At 44.7% G+C, this 20,215-nt stretch overlaps 1 protein-coding gene across 1 annotated transcript in view; it reads left to right on the top strand.

Annotated features, from left to right (window-relative positions):
* The window catches only part of DLEC1 (DLEC1 cilia and flagella associated protein), a 43,110-nt gene that overhangs the window by 16,202 nt on the left and 6,693 nt on the right, over positions 1–20,215 (top strand). The window contains exons 17-31 of the mRNA XM_009943108.2: positions 701–794; positions 1,028–1,158; positions 1,469–1,627; positions 3,513–3,652; positions 3,904–4,057; positions 5,853–5,963; positions 7,405–7,535; positions 8,974–9,159; positions 9,637–9,704; positions 12,998–13,149; positions 13,686–13,789; positions 14,728–14,798; positions 15,648–15,865; positions 16,870–17,004; positions 19,436–19,558. Of these exons, the coding sequence (XP_009941410.2) occupies positions 701–794; positions 1,028–1,158; positions 1,469–1,627; positions 3,513–3,652; positions 3,904–4,057; positions 5,853–5,963; positions 7,405–7,535; positions 8,974–9,159; positions 9,637–9,704; positions 12,998–13,149; positions 13,686–13,789; positions 14,728–14,798; positions 15,648–15,865; positions 16,870–17,004; positions 19,436–19,558 (1,977 nt within the window). The remainder of the gene's footprint in view (positions 1–700; positions 795–1,027; positions 1,159–1,468; positions 1,628–3,512; positions 3,653–3,903; positions 4,058–5,852; positions 5,964–7,404; positions 7,536–8,973; positions 9,160–9,636; positions 9,705–12,997; positions 13,150–13,685; positions 13,790–14,727; positions 14,799–15,647; positions 15,866–16,869; positions 17,005–19,435; positions 19,559–20,215) is intronic.

Genomic DNA, 20,215 nt, shown 5'->3' with positions numbered 1-20,215 from the left:
TGTTTTTTCTTAAATATTTTTAAAGGAGGTGGTGATTCCAGGAGGGTCGCTACTGAAATCCCCTAGGAAGCCTCCTGAACCCTACACCCTAGGCAGCAGGCTTTGCTCTTTTTTCATCTCTCAAGTTTGATACCATAGAATATTACCTTTGTAAATGTTTTTGTGGGTCACAAACCTGTTGCTTATCACTCTGTCACTCCTGTAGTGTAGAAGTTTTCCAGCTGGGAGGAATAGCGAATAGATGGTTTAATTACTTCACAGCAGAAACACTGTTTATTCAAAGGACTACAGCAGCACAGAGGAGCTGCAAAAGACACATATGCTGCAGCTCACTAGACCTTATTCTTTCCTGCGAGTTCTGATAATTTCTGCTTGACCGTTATGGGACAGACTGCTGCTGCATTTGTCCACTCACTCAGCGTCCTCTTCACTAGAGATCAGGATCCTTTTGACCTTAGACTCACTGGGCAGAAATAGGCCTGTTAGCAAGAGCCAGGCAGGAAGGCATTTCCCTGTTAATGGTCTTCCCATTCTTTCTTAAAGATATTGCTAATCAGCATTTAGTTTTGTGCTTTCTCTTCCTAGAAATTCTTTTTCAACTTAAGATAGCCATTTTGTACTTTCCAGTAATAAGCAATTTGGCTTGTTGCTATGAAAGCTTAAAGTGCATTAATTGTCTCATTGATTTTATTTGTTTTAGATGTGGAATAACAGCAAATCATTGGTCAAGTACACATGGGAGAAAATCACTCCCTGTGACATCATGGAAGTTGAACCTCATACTGGCATCATAGGTAAAGTTTCTGTGACTCGCAAGCATCAGATAATGACAGAAGTATTTAAATTGGTACAAGTGGAAGAGAAAAGTCACCGAGCACTATAATGCAAGCTGCAAACCAAGACCTGATGCCCAGCCCACTGGAGCCAACAGGAGACTTAATTTGGTTCTAGGAGCTACAGTAACAGGCTTGCAGCAGGTGGTTTCTTTGCAGAATGGTGAGATGGGACCCTGAATTTTCTTTTCTAGATGTGAATAAATGCTGTGAATTTGAACTGGCAATTACTGGAAGCAAACCTGGGTGCATCGGCCGCAACCTGCAGTGTACAATTGAACACTGTCCAGAGCCAGTTGTACTGCATGTTCAGGCTGCTTTTAAGGTAAGGAACAGTTCAGTGTTGTGGGATAACTAGCTGTGGGGCCTGGCCATTGTCCATATAAAGCTTTCTGCCTCTTAAAGGCCTGACAAATCTAGATCAGTTACAAACAGGAGGTATTTTTGCTGTCTAGTAACTATTGAGTCAGTGTTGATACTCCCATGACAATAAGATTTTTTCTGTATTACACGCAATACATTTGCTTTCTCCTACTCTCTGTGAACTTGAGTGTTAAGCTTAGCTAATGTATGCTTCTTATTTAGGCAGTCTTGGCACAAGTGTCCATTCTGACATCTGTTTCCTGGTGTCCTAGGGTCCACTTCTTTGTATTGATGTTCCATCACTCCGGTTAGGTTTGATTAAGCCGGGTGAGAGTGTATTAAGAACCTTTGAGATTAAAAATCTGTGTCAGCTGCCAGCACAATGGAGAATGCAAGAAAGCCAGGTTTGTCTCGCTGAAAGGAATGAAGCGGTAAGTCACTGCTATACCTGGCTATGGTCCCTCTTTACCTATTTCTTCCTTATGCTTAGGAGTTGTAATATTCATTCCAGATATCAAAAGTTCTAATTTCCATGACTTCTTATGAAACTGGTTCTGCACAGTTCCAGAAGTGCACAAGTTCTTTTGAGATTAAATGCTTCTTTGGAATTTTTCTCTATTTCCGTTTATTACAAATCCCCTGCAAGCCTGATCCAAAGAAATGTGGAGTGTTTTCTGCGTGAAGTAATTTCAGCTGCTGCTGATATAAGTAAGGGGGCAAGACTTTATCAGAGCAGAGGCTGCTAAACACTCTTCCCATGCACCTACATCAGCATCTCAGACAAGAATTTCAGCACCTACGGAACAGGGCCTTTTGGCTTTAAACAGTAGCTTTCAAATGCACGAGTGTCTCCGAAAATGACTTCTTAACACAATGAATACTAGAACTGTTGTTTAGAATTATCTAGGCTGTGATGTGTCAAATGCAGTCCATTCCAATCTTTGACTTCAGAGCTCATTCCACCATTTCATATGAAATAACTAAAGCAGCTTGGAGGTAATACTGATGGCAAAGAACTGAGTGAGAGCTGCTATCTGCAGACCATCACATATTCCTAAAATTAAAAAAAAAAAAGACGACAAAATGTTTATTTTGATTATTTGTGGCACACAGTGGGCTTTGTAGCTAGATATCTCTTTGTTGTTATTCATGAAAGGGAAGCAAGGAAATCCAGACTCTGGGGTAAGTGTTTTTTGTTGTAATGAAAGGCCAAATTCTGCCTGTGGGGCTCTTTACATAATTGCATGTGCAAGGAATTGAGTTCACTTGCTTCGTGGCAAGATTGGTGTAAATGCTGTTCAGATGTTCTGTTTTTCTGCAAAGACTGTCAGTTTTGCAATGGAGAGAGGAGCTTGTTAAGCAGGAATTTTCCATTGACTATAAGGAGATGGAAGCCTACGAGAAGTTGTAGTATATCCCCATGAGTTCTTGAGCTTTGTTTTCTTTTCCACGTATTGTGTAGAGATCTCACCAACTCTGCGTGAAAGTTGATGGCAAAAAGAAAAGATTTAAGAGTGGTTGTATGGCAGCCTTGAAAAACAGTTGTGTGTGTGTGTGTGTGTCTATCTCTTTTTTTCCCCAGAACAATTATAACCAGAAGTGCCTGATTAGAAGTAGGGGGCCCCTGGAGGAGACCCTGTCCTCACAGTCCTCAAGCCCTTACTTCTTACTGTTATTCCCTTGTCCACTGCCATTCCCAACAGCTCCCAGAACCACAGAGAGGTTTTAGACTTAATCTCTTGAATTTGTCATCCCTGAGCCCATTCTTACCTCGGTGAAGATCAGAGATCAAGTGCTCCATTCCTCCTGCATAAGAGCTACCGCTTTCCTTTCCTGAATGTCTCCAGCTCCAACCCCACCTTGGTGCTCTTTCTGTTTCCATGCCTTTAGCTCTCCTTCCTTGACCTTCTGCCCAAGAATCTTCCCAGCTTGTGCACCTTGCATAGCTGCTGCTCAGCCCCTCCACTTGGGAGGAGACACAGCTACTGCTGCTGACTGCTTCCCCTTCACATTCCCCTTTACTCCAAGCACAGGCATCCCTGTTATGCCCTTGGCTCTGACTACCCTTCTCTTAGGTCTTTGCCTTTTTATTAGCTGTCCCCACAGCAGCAAAGTCCTGCCTCCTTGTCTAGCCAGGTTTTCACAAAGCTAGCGCTGTGCTTACTGAAATCAACCCAGGTGGGACTCCAGGGGCAGACAGAAAGGACATGTCTGAGGAAAAGCTAGGTACATGCAAGTCCTGATCAGATTATGTGGCTTCAGCATTTTACACTTGCTTTGCAGGCATCAAAGAAATTTCTCTTTCTCCTCTCCTAGGTATCTCCCTTTACCATTCAACCATCTGCTGGAGAAATACCTCCTTTTGGTATATGCAGTGTGTCAGTTCAGTTCACATCATTGCTGTGCCAGCGTCTCCAGACAGTATTAGAACTGGAGGTAGAAAATGGAAAAGGGAGGTAAGGAGAGAAAGTGGTGGTCTGCTTTGGTTTTTTCCTGAGACTCACATGTGATTTTTGCTTTAGGTAGTTTTATTTCCTAAAACACAAATAGGTAACAGGAACTCGGAGTGGAGTTGTGTAACCTATCAATGAACTGTCCAATCACTTATATTGCTAAATAAACATCATCATTCTTTCCAGCATGCTGTTGTATGTGTAGCACATTTCATTAACGATAACAATAGACCATCTGTGTGCTTTATTTCCAGTCATCTTCCTGTTTTTGTTGAAGTTCAGACCCCCCAAGTGTGCCTGATATCTAGTCATCTAGTATTCACTGAAATTTATACTGGAGTTCCTGCCAAAGCAACCAGCAAACTTTTTAACCAGACACTGCTGCCAGCAAAATACTCATGGGGAAAGGTAAATGCACATCTAATAGATGAAGAATACAGCAGGGATGGAAACTGTAATTTCTATCGAAATACAAACTACTCTTAAAAGCTTTTCTGATGTATCCTTTCAGTAGTGATTTCTGTTTACTGGCTTATGAGAAAGACTTCAACTTGAGACCAGCGTTGAAAAGATTAACTACCAGTTGATATTAATATGCTCTTACTGTCTGTGGATCATCCCTGGGAGAATGGGTGGGCAGGGATGTGCGGGGAAATAGGGTGTAAGCTACCAGAGTGTTAAACAAAGTACCACAGCACTTCAGGGTTTGCATTTAATTCAGTAGAGCAAAGAAACAGTGGTGCTTTTGAATGGTGTCTAAATTTTGCTTAAATTTTACTTTCTGGGTGGGATTCAGCTCATAGCTTAGGACCGCTAAATTTAATGTCAGTGTGAAAGCTATGGTCTGAACTCTCTTTTCAGTCAATGGAAATCTGAGCAGGAAGTCAGTCACTAGAATATATATGTCTGGTGTCGTTGTGCATGCTGGAGAGTGTTCTTCCTCAGCTCCAGGCGTCATTCAAGAAATGTGGTCTCTTGTAAGGCCACATGTCTTAACGGCCTCAAGTGATTCTGTGATTCTGTGTGATTCTATGAAGTTGCATCAGGGGAGGTTTAGATTGGTTATTAGGAAAAATTTTTTTACTGAAAGAGTTGTGAAGCATTGAAACAGGCTGCCCAGGGAAGTGGTGGAGTCATCATCCCTGGAGGTGTTCAGAAAATGTGTAGATGTGGCACTTTGGGATATGGTTTAGCAGGCATGGTGGTGCTGGGTTGACGGTTGGACTTGACGATCTTAGAGGTCTTTTCCAACCTTAATAATTCTATGATTCTATGAAGTCCTGTCACACCAGCCAGCCACAGTTGTGTGGCTTGGCTACCCCATGTGCCTGTGTTTAGGCAACTGGATCCTACCCCATCTATACAGTCAACAGAGTCTGGAGAAGTATTCAGCTCACCCTAAAACGGACATCTGCTTGGTCTGCAGAACGCTCTCTAGCACATACTAACTGGATGTCTGTTGGCTACAATGGTAGTGTTGACACTCCCCTCTATCAATACCATTAGGTTAATGAGCCTGTAAGCTGAATCCCGCTGTCAGGGTCTTGGTCGTTCAGATCTACTCTAACATCCAGGGTTCAGCTCGGTTGCCTACACGAAAGAATTCAGTGCCATCTGAGGTGTCCTTAGGTGTCCAAGACATCCTAACTGAGCGTGTGGATGATTTAGGACCTATGGGAACACGTTTTGAAACAGCTGGAGCCTAGGAGGGATAGCTACAGCATTTTATGTGGTATCTGAGCTTCGTGTGTGAGCAATCAAGTTGCGCCTCTGGATTCATGCCATGTGCATTTAGTCACTTAGGGAAGGTGCCAACACCAAGATTGTCTCTGTAGGCCACCTCTGTACTCAGTGGAAAGAGATACAGCACCTGTAGGATCCTGCTCCCATATCAGATAGGTTGATTTAACCCTGGAAAAGCTTGTGGCTGTGAAAAGGACGACAGTGATTCTGCTCCCAGCCCAGATGCCTCAGTTGGGCATCTGAAGTCATTTGAAATAAATGTAACATGAGGATCTTGTCAGCCATGGGAGAGCTGTAAAGCAAGCCTTGTCTAACAAACTGTATGTGGTGCTAGCTGCAAGTGTCCTAAACCTTAGGATAACTCTGTTTTATAGTGCTCTGATCTGAAGAGCAAATCTGAAGTAATCAGTGTTAATGAATTAAGAGAGTTAACTGAACGTCTGTCCTTCCTGTTCGGCAGCTCATTGGAAGTCAGGCAGCTTTCTGCTCTGCCGCTGTCTCCCCAGCCAGTGGCACCTTAGGCCCAAATGAAGAAAAAGAATGCTGCATAGAGCTGTCACCTAACATCGTGGTAAGTTTCAAAATTATGCAATTTTATCAAAACAGCAACACTGGCAGTCTCATTTCACCTCCATCTGGCAAAAGGAAGGATTTTTATATACAAAAATATATAATGCTCTCTTTTTCCATACGATAGCTCTGAAATTGCTTTGCTTTAGAGGTAACCATGGTTGAAGGCAAGAATTAAATCAGTCCATGTGGTGTGCAGTTTTCTACCCTGCCTCTTTGTTCTCCAGCTGTTCTTGGTTTCTTTCTTTCTTGAATGTCTACTCAATTACCTTTAATACTTATCACTGTTCTTAGAGCACACAGATCCTCGTTTTGGATTATCCCAAATGAAAGCTAGCAGACTGGCCTATATAGTATACGTTGGGTTTTCTGAATGCAACTAGGCTCATGACATCTTGATATTTGAAAACTTAAAAGGGACTGATGGGACTGAGAGTCTGCAAAATAGCGTGTGGACTGCGGAGTTTACAAACTTCAGGAATTCAGCCATAGACTTTATAGCTGCATTCAAACAACTGACATAACGCAGTTAAATAAAGGAGCTTCCTATAGGTGTGGAGTAGGAGTTCCCATTACAGTCACTGGAGACCTAAGTTTCATTTGTTTGATTAAAAATGGGTGTTCAGTACTCTGAGATGCCCTGGAAGATCTCAGATACACATGTATGTCTGGCATATGTGGCACAGGATCCCAGTAAACTTGAGCTTTCTTCATTGAAAGCTGGAAGCTCAACGGGACATGTTGGATGTCTGAAAGGGCATTTCTACATGTGGCTGGGGAACTGAATGCCGTCCGAGCCACCTACAAAAAAGGCTGTCTGCGTTGTAGGTGAGCTAGGTGCCCAAGTACCATTAGTGAATCAGTGGAGATTCAGAGCTCATATTTGGAGTTCATCTTCATAGATGAACTCGAGGGCTCTGTGGTGCCAAAGCTGCTCTATCACTCAGCTGGACAGGGGAGAGAAATACAGCCAAAGGCTTGTGGGTCGAGATAAGGACAGGGAGAGATCATTCACCGATTACTGTCGCAGGCAAAACAGACTCACCTTGGGGAAATTAAATTAATTAGTTGCCAATCAAATCAGAGTAGGGTAAGGAGAAAATAAAAACAAATCTGGTGTGGATTTAGCCAGAATACTAGTGTTACTGGGCCACATAATTCATCCTGCAAGTCCTGCTTTAAACCCAGGTGGAAATAAAATGTGACTACAAAGCCAAGAAACAGCGACGAATTTTCACTGTGGTACTGCCTTCTAAGCAAATCTGATGCTGACAGAGAATGCACTTCGAACAATGCCGTGACACTTTTCAAGACTCTGTTACAGGTCTGGTTTCAATCCAGTGATGTTTATACAAGTTTTCGATGTAAATTTCTTAACGAGGCTGCCTTTCCTCTGTGGTGTTTCCTTCATTCACAAGGAAACTTGACTCTTCTCCTTTCAGGGTGAGCTGAAAGACCTTGCCCTTTCCTGTAGCATAGAAGACATGACTGAACCCCTCTTTCTGAGCATTTCTGGAGAAGTGAAAGGACTGCATGTCACCTACTCAGTACCTTGTGACAGGGGAGTTGCCAGGTAAAATCAAGGGTTTATCCATGAACCCTACTTCTTCCCAAAGCACAAATACAATAGAGAGGGGGAATAACCCCACTTATTTATGTAAACTCATTCCTCCTCCTGCTGTAAGCAGCAAGGATGGTGAAATGCGCTGAGACAATTCACTGAAGGTTCCTATTTGAAGAAAAGATATGGGGTTTGCACCCTGGCCAAATTCAGCATCTTCATATGTCCATGAGAGGACTAGAGAAGAGCACTACTCCACTCCCACCAAAATTAATTTAACAACTGTGAATTAATTAGTGCATGAATAATAAATTCACGTGAAGTTAACTGCACATTAGTGAAACTCATGTTCATGTGTTGTCTCTGTTCTCCCTTGTGCTTCTGACACTTGTAACCTGCCAGTTGCCTTGACACTTTTGGGTACAGAGAGCATAAAAAGTTACCTTTCTCCCTGGTAACTGAAATGTGGGACCGCTGCAAGCCCCTCACATGTTTGTGTGTAACAACTATTTTATGGAATGCCAAAAATTTGCAAGTTCAACTCTTAGATGTGAATTTAGAATTGCAGAATTATACCCAAGATCCTGTATTTTGGACCATTAAGTTTTGTTGTTGCACTGTGAGACGTAATATTAAAGAAAGATGAATATAATTCTCTTTGACTTGGTATATCAGACTGATTTTTATTTTATTTTTCTGATATCATAGAATCATTAAGGGTGGAAAAGACCTCTAAGATCATCAAGTCCAACCATCACCCCAACACCACCATGCCTGCTAAACCATATCCCGAAGTGCCACATCTACATGCTTTTTGAACACCTCCTTACTGAGGGAGCACTCAACCCCCTCATCCAGATCATTGATAAAGATATTAAACAACACAGGCCCCAAAACTGAGCCCTGGGGAACACCACTCGTGACCGGCTGCCAGCTGGATTTAACTCCATTCACCACCACTCTCTGGGCTCGGCCATTCAGCCAGGTCTTTATCCAGCAGAGAGTACACCCATCCACTAGATGTACCTTCCTCTAGACCAGGGTGCTCAAAGCCCCGTCCAACTTGGCCTTGAACACTGCCGGGGGGCGGGCAGCCACAGCTTCTCTGGGCAACCTGGGCCAGGGCCTCCCCACCCTCAGACTAAAGAATTTCTTCCTTATATCCAGTCTAAACCTACCCTCTTTCAGCTTGAAGCCATCACCCCTTGTCCTATCACTCCATGCCCTTGTCAAAAGTCCCTCTATCCTTTCTGTAGGCCCCTTCAGGTACTGACAGGCTGCTCTAAGGTCTCCCCGCAGCCTTCTCTTCTCCAGGCTGAACAGCCCCAACACTCTCAGCCTTTCCTCACAGGAGGGGCATTCCAGCCCTCGGATCATTGTTGTGGATGTTTTGGGTTTGTTTTTTTAAATTTTGCAGATGTTTTAATACTAATGTAATTTTTTCTGACAGTGATGAAAGACAAATGTTACAAAGCCCACGTGATCTTCTTTTGGATTTTGGATCTGAAGTTGCGTTCAAAGACATAGTAAAGCGTCAGCTAATCCTTACCAATGACACTGGAATCAGCGCTCCATTCAAACTAGAAGCTGAGTATTTTACTGGCTATTCACTTCTTCCAGAACCAAAAATCTGTCCGTAAGTCTTGCTTTTCTGCATAATGACTCAAATACTAATTTAGGTCTGGATTAAATCTGAAATCAAGACAGAGTGCTATTGCCTCTGTCACGAGTCGCACTTTCTGCAGTGCTCTGGTGGGGTTTTTTTAAGTTATTACCATGACTGTGGTAATGAAACCTGCTGGTGATGTTTCCTGCAGAAGCAGGTAGCTTTTAATGCAAGTAGGGAAGATTTACCTGGTGTAAACGGCAAAATGCTGTTGCTGTCAATGGGCATAAGCTGGTCTATAGCAGCCAAGGCTCTGTTGTGTTGCACACAATCTTACAGCTCTCAAGTTGATTGACCTCTAAGGATGTTACTTTCAAGAAATGTTTTGTAAGCAGTGCTTCTTTAAGTTAAAATGTTTTGCAATTCAAGAGTCAGGTAGAGCTGTTACTTTACCAGACTCCTGCTCATTTCACAGAAATGTTGCTGCGATTTTTTTATTTTTTCAAGCCCCTCAAGCCACCTGGTGAAAAGAAGAGGGCCCGTCACAGAACGTGCAGCCAGAAGAGCACAGTCAGGTATGAGAATAGCTGTTAATCCCCGTGGTGGAGGGAAGGCAAAAGACAGCTGATTACCATATTCAGCATTAGATGTGCCCATCAGGCACATCATTTATTTCTTGGAGTATCTGTCCAAGTCTGCGCTGTTAAATGACTTGGTTCACAGAATCACAGAATCACAGAATAGTAGGGGTTGGAAGGGACCTCTGTGGGTCATCTAGTCCAACCCCCCTGCCGAAGCAGGGTCACCTACAGCAGGCTGCACAGGACCTTGTCCAGGCGGGTCTTGAATATCTCCAGAGAAGGAGACTCCACAGCCTCCCTGGGCAGCCTGTTCCAGTGCTCCATCACCCTCAGAGGGAAGAAGTTCTTCCTCATGTTCAGACGGAACTTCCTGTGCCTCAGTTTGTGCCCATTGCCCCTTGTCCTGTCACTGGGCACCACTGAAAAGAGCTTGGCCCCATCCTCCTGATACCCACCCTTTAGATATTTATAAGCATTTATAAGGTCCCCTCGCAGCCTTCTCTTCTTCAGGCCGAACAAGCCCAGTTCCCTCAACCTCTCCTCGTAGGGGAGATGTTCCAGTCCCCTCATCATCCTCGTAGCCCTCCGCTGGACTCTCTCCAGTAGCTCTTCATCTTTCTTGAACTGGGGAGCCCAGAACTGGACACAGTACTCCAGATGAGGCCTCACCAGGGCAGTGTAGAGGGGAAGGAGAACCTCCCTTGTCCTGCTGGCCACACTCTTCTTGATGCACCCCAGGATCCCATTGGCCTTCTTGGCAGCCAGGGCACACTGCTGGCTCAGGGTTAACCTGTCGTCCACCAGGACACCCAGGTCCCTCTCCGCAGAGCTGCTCTCCAGCAGGTCCACCCCAAGCCTGTACTGGTGCATGAGGTTGTTCCTCCCCAGGTGCAGGACCCTGCACTTGCCTTTGTTGAACCTCATCAGGTTCCTCTCTGCCCAGCTTTCCAGCCTATCCAGGTCACGCTGAATGGCAGCACAGCCTTCTGGTGTATCTACCACACCTCCCAGTTTGGTGTCGTCAGCAAACTTGCTGAGGGTACATTCTAACTCTTCATCCAGGTCGTTGATGAAGAAGTTAAACAAGACTGGGCCCAGTACTGACCCCTGAGGGACACCACTAGTTACCAGCCTCCACCTAGACTCAGCGCCGCTGATGACAACCCTCTGAGTTCTGCCATTCAGCCAGTTCTCTATCCACTTCACCGACCACTCATCCAGCCCACACTTCCTCAGCTTCCCTAGGAGGATATCATGGGAGACTGTGTCGAAAGCCTTGCCGAAGTCAAGGTAGACAACATCCACGGCTCTCCCTTCATCTACCCAGCCAGTCATGTCATCGTAGAAAGCTATCAGATTGGTCAGGCATGATTTCCCCTTGATGAATCCATGCTGACTACTCCTGATAACCTTCTTTTCTTCCACTTGCTTGATGATGGCCTCCAGGATAAGCTGCTCCATCACCTTTCCCGGGATGGAGGTGAGGCTGACCGGCCTGTAGTTCCCTGGGTCCTCCTTCTTGTCCTTTTTGAAGACTGGAGTGACATTGGCCTTTCTCCAGTCCTCGGGCACCTCTCCTGTCCTCCAGGACCTCTCAAAGATGATGGAGAGTGGCTCAGCAATGACATCCGCCAGCTCCCTCAGCACTCGTGGGTGCATTCCATCGGGGCCCATGGATTTGTGGACGTCCAGATCACTTAAGCGATCCCTCACACAGTCCTCCTCGACCAAGGGGAAGTCGTCCTCTTTGTAGGCTTCTTCTCTTACCTCCGGGGCCTGGGATTCCTGAGGGCCAGTCTTAGCACTGAAGACTGAAGCAAAGAAGGCATTCAGTAGCTCTGCCTTCTCCGCATCCTCCGTCACCAGGACACCCTCGTCATTCAGCAGCGGCCCCACGTTGTCCCTAGCCTTCCTTTTGCTGCTGATGTAGTTGAAGAAGCCCTTCTTGTTGTTTTTGACATCCCTTGCCAGCTTCAATTCCAGGTGAGCCTTGGCCTTCCTCGTCGCATCCCTGCATGCTCTCACCACGTTTCTGTACTCTTCCCAAGTGGCCTGCCCCTCTTTCCACATTCCATGGACCTTTCTCTTCTGCCTGATCTCCGCTAGAAGCAACTTGTTTAACCATGCAGGTCTCCTGCCTCCTTTGTTAGATTTCTTTCTCAGGGGGATGCACTGCTCCTGTGCATGGAAGAAGTGTTGTTTAAAGAGCGACCAGCACTCATGGAGCCCCCTGCTCTGTTCATTCTTGAGTTTGAAAGCCCACATTGTATAAGCATTAGGTCATTCTCTCTCTTCCCCCTCTGCTTCTTTTTTCTCTCTTCCTCACAATCCGTGCTTTCTGTCTAACTCCTCCCTTTCTTTCTCTCTCTCTTTCCTCTTCTTTTTCTTGAAAACAATAGTCTGAAACAAAGGTGGATGATTCTGGTGATGGTTCACTCCCCAAACACAGTATGGATGACATGCATAACATTTGTCTATTTCGCTCCTACAAAGTCTTCCAATACCATTGCAGCAGGCTTTTCTCCCTCAAACCCTTTTGTATACCCTCCCCACTGTGGAAAGCTACAGCACAGCCCATCTATCATTTCTGATGCGTTGCACTGAAAAATAATAATAACTGGAGCCACATGAGACCCAGGGATGGGGGAGTGAAATGCTGTAAAGTGTGGATGTGTCTTCTGTATCCAAAATAAAACTTGGACATATTGGTACCTTGCCATAATGTTTGGTATCTGTTACAAAGACAGAGCTTTTCAGCTGTTGAATTAATACTTTAGATTGGAAGAATGCTGTTCTGACAGATTCCATGCAAGCTTATTGATTTAGAAGGCGAGGTGACTCAGAACGTGGAAAGGCTTTGCTCTTTGCAATTCATTCTTTGTGTTGAAGAGCACACAGAGGTAAACAGGCAGCTGCTAACAGAACAATAACCAGGTAGCACAAATTCCAGCTTCTATATCTCAGATTGAGGGTGTGTTTTCATGTAACCAATTAGTGCCTTGCATATCCTAAAGAGTCCTGGATCAGGCTGTTGGAAGGGAGTCCTTCTATGAAATAATCTCTGCAAGAACTAACTCTCAAAAAACAGATTAAGACCCACTGCAGAAGGGAACCTGGGGAAAGTGGTACAAATGTGGGTTGTGTAAATGATCCCAGTTTTTTCTGAAGCCAGTGAGGTTAGGCTGATTAACACCAGCTAAAAATATGGTCCTGTATATTATTAGAAAGACTAACTTTGTTCCATTTCCTCAAAATTCATCAAATGTTTCTTTGCTGTGCTCCTTCAGAGTTTGCAGCAGCAGTGCTGTCTCATGGGAAGGGAGTAGCTTTCCATATACAGCCTTCCACAGGAACTCTGAAAGCCTTCCAGCAGCTAATCATAGAAATAACAGCTTACAACAACATGTGGGGAGAGTACCGGGATGATCTTGTCTGCAAGGTAGGTGGGGCTTCAGTTTTAAGTGAAGTATTGATACGGCAGATTTTTACACCAACTACATCTCCCAGATTCCTTTCTGTCAAAAGTGTTTTTTCACTTTGTTAGGACTTGTGTAAAAATTCAGGGTAGATATTGCTATACCGCTACCTCTAATGACACATAAGGAACAATTGTTTGCTCTTACAGTGCTGTTTGGTTTTGGGTAGCATGTTTATCCCTTGGGAGGTTTTCGTGTGCCTTTAAAAGGGCTGGAGCAGTTTTGATTTATAAAATCTGTTTGGTAGCTGGCCAGTGCACTATCCTGCTCTACCAATACAATATATTGTATTGTGTGGAAAAGCCACAGGAAAGCTGATCGATGTCTGAGGTATTGCATTCTCCTGCTGAGAAGAGTTTTCGTTAGCATGGGTTAGATGCTGTCAAAAGAAACCAGTCAAAAGTATTTGAAAATTCAATCAGTTTTCAAAACATAATTTTGTAACGCAGAAAACTAAAGTTTTATCATGATTCTAATAGCAAAAAATCATTTTTAATAGGTGGGAGACTTACAACCTAAATTAATTCCTATGCAAATGACCGTGAAAGGCTGTCCGATCTTCCTACAGATGACAGGACCACAAACAGAGCAACCCATAATCAGGTATAGCACAAAATACTGTGGGAGAAGTCAGAGAATTAAATACCATTGGATTATAGCCAACATACACATCTGTTCCCATCTTTTTGTGATATAATGAGAAGGTCAGCAAAGTGACTGTCAAAGTACAGTATCTGCTTCTGTAACACCAATACATTTGTCTCTGCCAGCATAATTAGAAAAGAATCTGCATACAACCCTTCTCAGGTTTACCAGCAATCACTGTTCTGGGCTTACAGTCATAGAAGTTCACCCAGTCCACTCTCATCTGATTCTGTGGAGATGGAAACTGGTACACGGTGGCAGTTCTCATCATCATCCACAGTTCATTTCTCCCTGTCCCTTTACCTGGGCCAGGAGAAATGCAGCCCCAAGGTAAACAGGGGCAGGGGAAGACTTAAGCCCTCTCATACAGCAAGTTGCATAGGCGCATCTGGGTGAGGGGTAAGGGCTGGTTTATGGGGACCATGGCACTACACACTTGGCCAGCTGCCATGCAGCATGACTGCTGCTTTCTGCCTTCAGAGGAGTTAGCATTGTGCATCATTCTGCAGCCAACAGCATTTGCAATGTCAGCTCTGTACTGGGGCATAGAAAATGGATTTAGCTACCCACCATAAAAGAAACCCTTATGCACCTGGAAATCTGTGTCTGACAGAGGTCACTCCACTGCTGTGTAGCCATTTGCTGCTGCTGCCAGAGTGTTTCACAAAAGCTGACTTCACACATTTATCCTGAAACATCTGAGACAACTAAGAAGAGACTGATTAAATAAAGCAATATTGTACTTCACACTATAGGCCATGCTTTACCTGATAGCCACTCTTAACAGGCTGCCAGTGCAGCCAGATATGATTCTGCTTTTAAACAAATCTTTAACGATTTCAGACTTTCACTTTTATTTCCTGCATGTACTGACAGCAAGGTTCCCCACCCCTCAGGTTTGGAACTCATGTCTCTGGAGGGTCTCCTGTCTTTCGGAGAGTCCGGCTCAACAACCCCACTCCCTTTGGTAAGAATGACTTTTGTACAGCAAACATCAACGCTTGCACAGCACTCGTGTGATAATAAAAATAGAAGAGCCTATTAACATATTGATTAACAGGCCTACTTGTTTCCCAGTCGAGATAGTTTTTGTAAAAATGGTGACAGTATAGAAGACAGTGTCTAAGGTGTTTTCTGACTTAGCTAGTACAGAACAATAATAGATGTTGTCAGGTCTTTACATGTATAGTAGTAATAATCATTATGTCATTACTGCTATGAATATTGGCTTGCTTTCTGTAACAGTAAAGCAGGTAAGCTCCAGCCAGAGTGTAGTAGAAGGTATGTAATTGACTCCATGTGTTGTTACTATGAAACTGCATATCCTATGCTGATGTGTCTGGGGTTTCGCTCATTGAAGTGATGGGATTTCAGGAATTTCCATCCTGTTTTTTGTAAATCTCTCACAGCACTAACCCTGGTCAATCAGATGTGCTACCTGCTTCTTAGTGACATGATCTGGCTCTTCTGCGTTTGGTCTTTTTATCATAGAATAATAGAATGGTTTGGGTTGGAAGGGGCCTTATAGATCATCTTGTTCCAACCCCCCTGCCATGGGCAGGGACACCTTCAACCAGACCAGGTTGCTCAAAGCCCCATCCAACCTGGCCTTGAACACTGCCAGGTAGGGGGCAGCCACAGCTTCTCTCTTTGCTGTTTAATTTACAGCAAACATGGAAAGTTTAAGATGTTCTCTAATACAAATCCAGCTGCTAGATAGAAATTCATTACTTGATATTCTGTCTCTCCAGTACCAACTAAGCAATGAATCTTCTCATTGACTAGAAGTAATTGTCCTTTCTTCTTTTCAATTCAGACATCCGCCTGGACTGGGAAATTTACAACCAAGAGCAAGATGATAAAAAGCTGGTGGACTTGTTGGTGTTCTTTGGAGACCCTTTTCCTCCTAAGGACACAGATGAAAATGAGACAGCATCAGTTGGTGGCACCTCAGAGTCAGAGCTCATGTTCAAGTTAGATCAAACTGCCATTCCCTGCGGAAGCATTTATCCAGTTTCGCAAACCACAGATGAGGTCAGCTGTTAGTCTGGTTTTTATAGTGCTGCTGAGATGCATGATGGGTTTCTTGGTGTGAAAGGTTGAAAACAATAACACCCGATATAACTTGTAACTAAGAGCTGGATTGTGAGGGGAAATGTCAGCTCCTCTCACAGTCCAAAAAGCAATACATGAGTAGGTGGTTATTGGTATCAGCAAGCAGTTTCCAGAATGAGCTATAAGCAAATAGCTGTGCAGCTTCTCCCTTTCTTAAAATTGTTAAAGAATGTCATGAGATACTTTTTAAAATACTGTCATTGAAAAACTAATGCTATTTTTACATGAAAGTGTTACGATAACTAAAAATCCTTAATTTGGGTCTACTTTTCTTACGGGTGCTTTAGGGTGTCAATGTGCGCTGTAGTCAGAGCAGAATCTAACCTGCAAAGTTCAAATTGCAGCTAATGATATGAAGGTGTTTATCCCAGTGCTATAGTTAGGTTGGTTCTGTTACTCTCTTAGAATATGGTAACATTTATTACACGTGAAGTTTGATTATAAGGTGGCAATTTGCTGTCTTGAAGGGCTGGGAGCGACAGGGAGAAGGTACAATGCAGGATATGTATATTTCTATGGCAAAAGCTTTACAGAAAAAATTTCACATTTTCTCTGCTTCAGCTCAGAAGGCGTAGTTGTTCTGAACACACTTCTAACCTTTCTTGTGCAACAAAGGAACATTCTTGCCCTAGGGTGCTGGTTTGTACAATGGGCCAGAGATGTTGTGGTTGAGTGCTTCCCTTGGTAGAAGGGGACCCAAGTATGCACATTTTCCAAGGAGTTCAGGAGCAGTTTCAGGACAGCAAACCTATGCATGAAAAAATTAATGTACAGGACACATCCACGTGTCCAGCTTTTGTGCTAGAAAGAGAGAAGCTGGAGCTGGCCATACTGACTGCCTAGTGCAGCAGTTCCCTGCACACTCACATTCCTCCTTTGCAGCGTAGCAGTTTTAACCATTCCCCACCTTTGTGTCCCTGCAGTCTTCAGACTCTGACAGCAAAGAGAAGGAAATCATCGCTCAAGAACCTACAATACAGAAAATTGTCTCTGTACTTATGCGACCTCACGAAGGGGTTCTTGCAGACAACCCCTACTCCATTACTCCAAGACAGATAGTAAGATTTTACATTTTCTTTCTGCTCAGATTTAGCGTATTTTCTGCAGAACAAAGGAGACAGAGAAGGAGGAGGTGGAAGCTTTGGTTTGGGGTAGAGACTGCTAAACAGTGAAACAGCAGGCTGGGAGGCTTTGGGATCTTGAAGATGACCATGAGAAGAGTTTGCAAAGTCAACAGAAAAAAGAGTGCCCTGCCTACATTTGAGCAGTTAACTGATGACTGGAATTAAGTGTTCACTTATACTGGGCTCTCTAGAGTGGCATCTTTGGTCTTCTCACTTGGGTTGCCTTGGTGAAATGTGTGGCACTAGGTGGGAGGCATCCAGCCTGAAGCTTTGGAAGCGTGTTATTTAATCAGGGTAGGTTTCCTAAGTAGGTGTGGCAGGGCTGGAAAGCAGGCTGCTGGGAGAGGGGTGCTCTGTAGACCACTCTTTTGGATAAACTGTTGTAACCCACAGTACTTCAAAAGTAACTGGTGCAAATAGGAGCCGCAGTGTCACAATTCCTTAGCAATAAGATAAAGCAAAGACCTGGAAAGATCTAACTATGAATGACAAGGTTGCCCAAAACATCAGTGTGTCAGATTTTGATTCTTAAATATTAGCAAGTTTTTTTGCCAAACAGTTTCAGTTACAAGCTAGAATGAGCTAAAGATTACGTAAAAGAAATAATTACAGAAATAGCATCTCAAAGCAATGAAGCCTACATTCAGCTCTGGGGTGACTGAGGATGAGATAGCTCAGATAAACAAGGGCCTCATTGCAGAGACAGCCTCAGCCTCTGTCAGGCGTAGCCAGCAGCGAGCTCTGGCCATGTGGAATGGAATTGATGCCTATGGAGCCATTCAGGTATTCCTCTGCAGAAATGTTCTCTGTGTTTCTTACTGCCGCTCCAGGAAGGTCTGTTAGCTCAGGTGTTGTGCAGCACAGCTGGCCAGACCCAGCTTAAGTCCATGTCAGAGCAACTAAGCTCTCTCTGACCACAACGCACAGAGCCTGCAGTGTTGTAGGATGTGTAGGTCCAGCAAGACCAAACATCTCACCTTGTGAGAAGTCAAGCTGGACGTGAGCCACCAATGTGTGCTGGCAGCCCAGAAGGCCAACTGTGCCCTGGGCTGCATCCCCAACAGTGTGGGCAGCAGGGTGAGGGAGGGGATTCCTTCTGCTCTGCTCTGGTGAGACCCCCCCGGGAGTCCTGCATCCAGCTCTGGAGCCCTCAGCACAGGACAGACATGGAGCTGTTGGAGCAGGGCCAGAGGAGGCCACAGAAATGATCCAAGGGCTGGAAGCCCTCTGCTGTGAGGAAAGGCTGAGAGAGCTGGGGCTGTTCAGCCTGGAGAAGAGAAGGCTCCAGGGAGACCTTAGAGCAGCCTTCCAGTACCTGAAGGGGGCTGTAGGAACGATGGGGAAAATCTTTTCAGCAGGGCTTGTAGCGGTAGGACAAGGAGCGATGGCTTTAAACTTAGGGAGGGTAGATTTAGACTGGATATAAGGAAGAAATTTTTTACAGTGAGGGTAGTGAAACCCTGGAACGGGTTGCCCTCGGAGGTGGCAGATGCCCCATCCCTGGAAACATTCAAGGCCGGGTTGGATGGGACTCTGAGCGACCTGGTCCAGTTGAAGATGTCCCTGCTCACTTCAGGGGCATTGGGCTAGATGGCCTCTGAAAGTCTCTTCCAACCCAAAGCATTCTGTGATTCTAAGTTGGAGTGTTTGTCTCTGCACGGCGCTAGCCTGGAAGCAGTACATGCCACATGGCCCCTGAGCTGACAAACTCAGCTAGATGTGAATTGGCTCTGTAGGGAGATGGAAAAGGTTTCTCTGCAGCAATAGCAAGATTTAATCATAACTGCATATGTTTCTGCAGCAATTGCAGGATTTAAGCATAACATGCACAATGCACCTAAAGAAAGCAGAATTTATTCAACCTGTAAATCCCAGAAAATCCACTGTAGCTGGCTAGTGCATTTGATTACATTCCCTGCTGTCAAGTAAAATAAAAAATAGCCAAAAGTCAACTGAACTGTAAAACACTCTGAATTCATACTTGTAACTCTTCAAAAAATCCTTCTTGTGAGTGCTGTCAGCTGTGGGAGAATCGTCTGAGTTAGCCATGGAGTAAGAGTGGGCAGAACTGGGTATTTTAAAAACAAACTAGCAGGCACATATGTATGTATGTGTACTTAGGGAGTTGGTCTGTGACTGTGCTTAGACTCTGTTGACGCTAAAGAGCGGCTACACTGACATTTGCAGCTGAAATAAGTCAGTTTTGCTGTCGCATGTTGTCATTTCAGTGCAAGCCTGAGCATAGCCCATCCCCAGGAGATTTCATGCTGCTTGTGCAGCTCCGTGTTAGCAGCTGAGCGCTGAGGCTGCTTGTGCAATCCCAGGCAGCTCCCTGCGCTGCTCAGCAGTTGTCTCTCGGCTGCAGGTGCTTCCAGGAGGTGGCAGCGTCTCCGTTTGCATCTCCTTCACCCCACGCGTCCTGCCAGAGGCCGGACCTGAAGAGAAGTGTGAAGGCTTTGTGCTGGGTTTCATGAGCCTAGACGACAAGGTAAGCTATCGCAGCAAGGCTAAAGGTGACTACAAAATAATCGTTTCCCTTCCTGTAATTTATGTACAGGCGGCTGTGTACCTGGCCAGTCTGTATAAACAGCCCTGTACATCCTTCCTTAGCTAGGGTTATTCATTTGTTGCATTTGCCTTTTAGCTTGGAACTTTCTGGGGTGGGAATGTCAGTCTTCTTACATTGTCTGGTGGAGCAGACCCCAGACAAAAGCCCAGGATTTGAAATGCTATCACAACATCAGGGTTTATTGATAGCAGGAGTTAACAATGGGACGGAGACTCAGGACTGCTGAGTTCTGTTCCTGGCTCTGCATCTACCTTCCTGTGAGAATTTGGACAGCATCTCTCTCTCCTCCGGGAAACTTCCTCTTCAGCAACTGCAAGTCCAGCTCACAGGCTCGTGTGAGGCTTGAATAGTGTTTTATAAATCACTCTTCAATTCTCTGAATCCTTGCAAAGGTGCAAGGTGTAATGAATGAATGATCATAGAATATTTAATAAAAACAGCCGTACTGTTCCTGGCTCCTGGAGGACGAAACATCTCCGTCTGTACCAACCACAGCCATTAGGAGTTCAACTGCCGCTCAGCCTTTGCCGTTCCTTGCGTGTTGTCATCACGCCTTGCACACAGGCAATACCTGGT

This window comes from Opisthocomus hoazin, chromosome 4 (genome assembly GCF_030867145.1).
Source record: "Opisthocomus hoazin isolate bOpiHoa1 chromosome 4, bOpiHoa1.hap1, whole genome shotgun sequence".
NCBI classification, from domain to species: Eukaryota; Metazoa; Chordata; class Aves; order Opisthocomiformes; family Opisthocomidae; genus Opisthocomus; species Opisthocomus hoazin.
The sequence above is the reverse complement of the archived record's forward strand: the minus strand, read 5'-3'. Positions and strand labels throughout refer to the sequence as shown.